Here is a 6,000-nt window from a genome sequence, read left to right on the forward strand (position 1 = left end):
CGTTCACTAGACCGTGCAAAAGCTACTCGAAGGAAGTATTAGGATTTGAGTTGTGCAACTACCCAGACGGCTTTTCTGATTTAGTAATCGTCGCGCATATACCGGGCGTCAAATTCAATGGACGGTGCTCACAGCAAGATGGATTATGCCATTCTTTAATATCTTCGGCGCTTTCAATAACTAGACATTGTTGTGGAGGGATAGGAACCGGAAAATGCTCATCATTGCAGATACTGGTTTAATTTATTCATTATGTAAGGGCGAATCAGAGGTGAAAATCCGACATAGTGTGAGAGATGCTACATTAGCAGACTGATACTATATACAATATGTAAGAAGCAGCGCAAGAAATCGAGCTCCAATATCGCCTCACCTCCTCCAAAGCTCTCACCATACAATAAGATCAAAGCTCTTACGTTCAGTCGGTAAAAGCTTCACCTGAAGCCCCAGATTTTATTATTCATCTCCGTCTGACCCACTTGCACCGTTTCTGCAACCGGTAGACTGCATAATCAGCCCGGTAGACTGCATAACCAGCCCGGTAGAGACGGTATAATCGGCCCACTCAGCTCCGTATCAATCTGCGATCACCAGACGATGGCCCAGAGGCGCTGTGTGAGCTGCATGCCAAGTGAGCCGCTCCCGGCCCGGTCATGTGAGCTCAGGAGCCGGTTTGGGCCGGGTCATGAGAGAGCCACGGTCGGTTCTCGGCAGGTCAGTGACCGGTTAGACTGCCACTGTTCGGCCGGTTAGCGAGCTCCTGTGTGGGTTAGAGCGAGCTTCTGTGTGGCTTACAGCGAGCTTCTGTGTGGGTTAGGTTAGGGCGAGGTTCTGTGTGGGTTAGAGAGAGCTTCTTTGAGTTTTCTTTGAGGTTTAGAGCGATCTTCTGTGTAGTAATCTACACAGCGCTTCACAGCTACACACAGCTGTACTCGAAGCTTCACAGCGAGCTACACAGGCCACGGTGAGCTTCTGTATGGTTTGAAAGGCCGGGCACATGGGCATCTATCGGAACTACAGAAAAGTATCGATACAAATACGACACGGGAGATTTGGACATCATGTTTGGAACGGACATGAGAGCTTCAACCGGTGAAGTGGGCTGTGAGATATGACTGTTCTGGTGGAGCCAGCCGGCTAGACTGTGGTGGGCTGCTTGCTGTATGGTAACGCCAGGTGTATGATGTGATGCTTCGGACACAGCAGATAATTGTTGTGGCTGCTGTAAATGCAGCTGACATCGTGAGAGTGGAAGATATTAGTGACGGAAACATGAAAGGGAGAGAGAGAGAGAGAGAGAGAGAGAGAGAGAGAGAGAGAGAGAGAGAGAGAGAGAGAGAGAGAGAGAGAGAGAGAGAGAGAGAGAGAGAGAGAGAGAGAGAGAGAGAGAGAGACAGACAGACAGACAGACAGACAGACAGACAGACAGACAGACAGACAGACAGACAGACAGACAGACAGACAGACAGACAGACAGACAGACAGACAGACAGACAGACAGACAGACAGACAGACAGACAGACAGACAGACAGACAGACAGACAGACAGACAGACAGACAGACAGACAAATAGACAGACAGGCAGACAGACAGACAGACAGACAGACAGACAGACAGACAGACAGACAGACAGACCTGGATAAAAAAAGGAGGGAGAGTGAGGGAATGAGGTTAAAAGAGTCAAGAGCCCTCCCGCCTATCTCCTGTTCTCATCGCCACTCTGCATATAAGACTAACTGCCTGCCGTCATCACTCCTTCCATAAACACACGAAGAGTGTGTGGCCCGTGCGAGACGCCTGTGTGAACCCGTGTTTATGCCGTTAGAGCGGTGTTTACACGGTCTCGCCTGCGTAGTTCGCGGTACTGGATCACGGTCCGGTGCTGGTGTGTCCGGCCTTTCCACTTTCTAGGCAGGGAGAGATTGAGAGAGATAGTGGTCACTGGTCAATGGGTGCGCGATAGGGGAAGGGTGTTGGGGGTAGAGGTGGAAATGACTAACGTTTTCCAAATTCTTGACTAATGACTGACTAATGACTAATGCCAATTTTGGTTGACTGACTTTTGACTGACTAATCTGTCGTCTCAAAAAGCTTGACTGACTAATGAATGACTAATGTCATTTTTCTCGAATTTGACTAATATTTGACTAAATTTCGGAATTTACAAAAAGCAAGTTTTTCGCGAATATCAGCTTCTACAGTCTACACCTTTTTAGGCGCAATTTCAAAAAGCTAAAGACCGAATACAAAAAGTTCACGTTCATTTCGAACCCTAACTTTTTGAATTTGGCCTTAAACTTTTTGAAATTGCGCCTAAAAACGTGTAGACGTCTGATCGACACTGGAAAAACACCAATCGATCCCAAATTTTCTCCCTAATTATTTCATGGTCAAAGCGATGCAAAGCGAGCGCAAGATATCTTGTCGGCCGCTATACGACGCCTGGTTCGGGAGATAACAGGGGGGGGGGGAATTTACCCCCTCCAGTCGGGCGCGTTCGGCCGGCGACCCCAATGGGGCGCGGGTTTAGTCACCTCACGAAACACGACAAATTAGTCGACTAATATGCAACAAAATCATTGACTAATGACTGACTAATGACTAACAAACATTTTGGTTGACTGACTTTTGACTGACTAAAAAAGCGCTTGACTAACGTTAGTCGACTAATTTTTGACTAATGACTAATATTCATTTCCACCTCTAGTTGGGGGGGGGGGGGCGATGGAAATTAGTCGGACCCACAGAGACCAGGGCCTCGTTTCATAAAGCGAGTCCGTAACTTACGCCGGTTTTTGGGCTTGCATTGCACTAGCGCATGTGAAGCGATACATTAGTCTCCCCTTCTCCCTTCTGTTCTTGCTTGCAAAATAAATAAATTCAACGATTCAAACTAACGTCATCGCTTCACATGCACTTGCAATATTAGACCAAAAACCGCCGTAAGTTACGGACTTGCCTTATGAAACGAATCCCAGCAGAGCGGAATTGCAGCACTGCGTACACCGATCATGTTTTAGCTCTTCATTGGAGGTTCCAGGTGAAGACTCCAACTATGAATGAAAAGACTCATTTTTTTTTTCGAACCAATGCTCGCAAAAATAAGATCTACGGAAACTAAAGTGTAATGAACTAGAGATGGTAGATAAATAGGTATCCCCGAAAGTATTAGGTCTCCTCCCAACCTACTGCATATTTATTTATTTATTATTTATTTATTTATTGAACGTCTTTGGACCATCCACAGGAGCCGTGGCTATTCTCAGTCCAGTGTCACAATCGCTGAACAGTAGTAAAAGTGGGTAAAAAGGTACATGCATTCACATACACACATAAAACGCATGATAAAAGAAAAATAGAAACATCACAGCGCAAGTTACAAGTTTCACAAGCGGTAAATAAGCCTCACCGACGATAGGTAACTATACCGGAACAGCACCTACTCGTACTCTCTCTTGAGGTAAAGACGCAAGTTCTTTTTGAAGGCATCATGCTTGAGGGCAGTCAGCTCCACCGGCACACCGTTGTAAAGCTGCGGTGCCCGGTACGCAAACTGGCGTCTACCTGCCTCCGATCGGATGCGAGGTAGGTAAAAACTGTTGTCCTGTCGTGTTTGTCGTATATGTAAATTCGAGCTTTTGATAAAAAGTGAGGCAAGTGGAGCCGGTTCTCCCCACCGGAGTGTTCGGTGGACTAGAGAAAGTGTGTGGTAATCCGACAGCTGTGTAGATGTAAACCAGTCAGGACCTTTCAAAATATCCGAAATATGGTCAAATTTGCGTCTCCCAGCAACTACTCTCGCGCAAAAGTGAATAATCTTTTGGAGTTGCCTATGATTTTTGCCAGTACAATTACCGAACACAGTTATACAGTACCTAACGTGAGAAAGTACTAGACCGTGCACAACTGTTGGTATCACCCTCTGAGGGAGGTAATGCCGGATATGGCTGAGGGCAATCAACATTCCGAAGCACTTACGCACGACATGTGCCTCGTGTTCGTCCCATGACAGAATAGGGTCGAATATCACGCCGAGGTTTCTCACACTCCGTTCCGGGCGTAGAGTCTCGCCACGGAAACGCACCTCGATCGTGGGGACACTGCGGAGGTACGGCCTGCTGCCAAATACCATTAGTTGGGTTTTCGAGGCATTCACCTTCAGGGCATTAGCCCTGAACCACACGTCCAAAGACGTGAGGGAGCTCTCCATGCGCCCTACCAGAGCCGCAATGTCATCCTTACCGCCGGACACAAGCACTTGCGTGTCATCGGCGTATTGGACGACATGGGCATCAGGCGCGCAGAGGCTCAGGTCATTGGCGAACACTGTGTACAACAATGGCCCGAGGGCAGACCCCTGGTACACCCCCACACTGTTTCGCAGCGGTCGCGAGAGGCACCTTCGACCAGAAACAGGGTCAGTGATGGAAACATTCTGTGTGTGGTTTGATAGGTAAGAGCGGAACCACTCAGCGTCAACTCCATGTTGCTCTAGTTTGGTCAATAGTTTGGAATGGTCGATAACGTCAAAACATTTACTTAAATCTATCAGACAGAGTAGAGTAAGATCACCTCTGTCTGTCGCAGATAAAATATGGTCGGATACGCTGAGCAATGCAGTTTCTGTTGAGTGTCGTGGCCTAAAACCGTGTTGAGCTGAAGCTAAGAGATGATTGGATGACAAATAAGCATAGAGTTGACGCTGAACGACCTTCTCGACGATTTTGGACATGACGGGGACTAAGGAAATAGGTCTGAAGTTGGCTGGGTTGGAACAAGGACCGGATTTGTGAATAGGATGGATTATGGGGTGTTTCCACGCCTCTGGGAAAGCACAGTTTGACAGACAGGTATTCACGATGTTCAGCAACGGCACTCCACAGATGCACGTGTGCTCGTCCTGCGGCTCCCTGCTGTCCCGGGTGTTCCGAAAAAAAGTGTCACAGTTTCAAACGTGTATTATAAACGCTTGACAAGTATTAACGCATTAAAACATACACCATATGAAAGCTCACGTTTGTCGTTTTTCAACAAGGTTACTCTCGTATCAGTGCTATAACTCCTTGCTAGAGGGCAGAGGAGTTCCTGCGATCACAAGTTTACGCGAACTTCTTGTAGTTCACGTTCTCGATATGGGCACCACCGCGGTTGAGACACGCCTTGATTCTGGCCTGGAAACTCTCAGCGACTTTCGTCAGAGTCTCGGGACCGACTTGATGCAGGTATCTTTCGACGTTCTGCTTAAGCTGGACCAGTGTCTTGGGCTTGCCTGCGTACACAGTGTCCTTGGCAGCCCCCCACAGCCAAAAGTCTAGCGGGTTGAGATCAGGGCTGTGGGGAGCCCACTCATGGGCGGTGCCGAGAGACATGAGGCGAGCGTTGAACAGCTCCTTAAGGCATTCGATACTCTCACGCGCAGTGTGAGGCGGAGCTCCGTCTTGCATGAACCATGCCTGTTGCAGTTGGTTATCGGTGAGCATATCGGTCAGATCCGCGTAGAATTCCCGGATGACCTCGCGGTAGCGCTCGCCATTGATGGTGACGGTCCGGCCATCTTCTTCGAACCAGTAGGGACCGAGGAGGCCGTGAGTGGCGTTGTAGGCCACGAAGGCAGTGACCTTCGGGCCCTTCAGCTGCTTCTCCGTTACTTCTTCCGGTGGTGAGTTACCCCAGAAAGTGTTGTTGTGGTTGTTTACCGCACCGTTCAGGTGGAAGTGAGCCTCGTCTGAGAACCAGACTCGGTTCACCCACCGCGCGTTCCTCTCCATCTTGTTGGAGATCCATTGACACATGACTTGCCGCTTTTGCCTGTCCCGATCCGTCATCTTATGTCTGGTGGATATTATGTACGATGACAGTTTTAGCTCGTCGCATAGGATGCGTCTTACGCTGGTTTTAGCAAGTCCGAGCTGTTGAGAGCGTCGACGGAGCGACTTCTTGGGACTGGCAATGACGGAATTTCGCACGGCCGCGATGGTCTCTGGGGACTTTGAAACCGAT

At 48.6% G+C, this 6,000-nt stretch overlaps 1 protein-coding gene across 1 annotated transcript; it reads right to left on the reverse strand.

Moving 5' to 3' along the window:
• Positions 1 to 5,099: 5,099 nt before the first annotated feature.
• On the reverse strand, positions 5,100 to 5,792 carry LOC122394729. The gene has a single exon (XM_043391829.1). The coding sequence runs from the start codon at positions 5,790 to 5,792 to the stop codon at positions 5,100 to 5,102; it is 693 nt and encodes a 230-aa protein (XP_043247764.1).
• Between the last annotated feature and the right edge of the window lie 208 nt (positions 5,793 to 6,000).

This window comes from Amphibalanus amphitrite, unplaced genomic scaffold (genome assembly GCF_019059575.1).
Source record: "Amphibalanus amphitrite isolate SeventyFive unplaced genomic scaffold, NRLGWU_Aamphi_draft 000608F_arrow, whole genome shotgun sequence".
NCBI classification, from domain to species: Eukaryota; Metazoa; Arthropoda; class Thecostraca; order Balanomorpha; family Balanidae; genus Amphibalanus; species Amphibalanus amphitrite.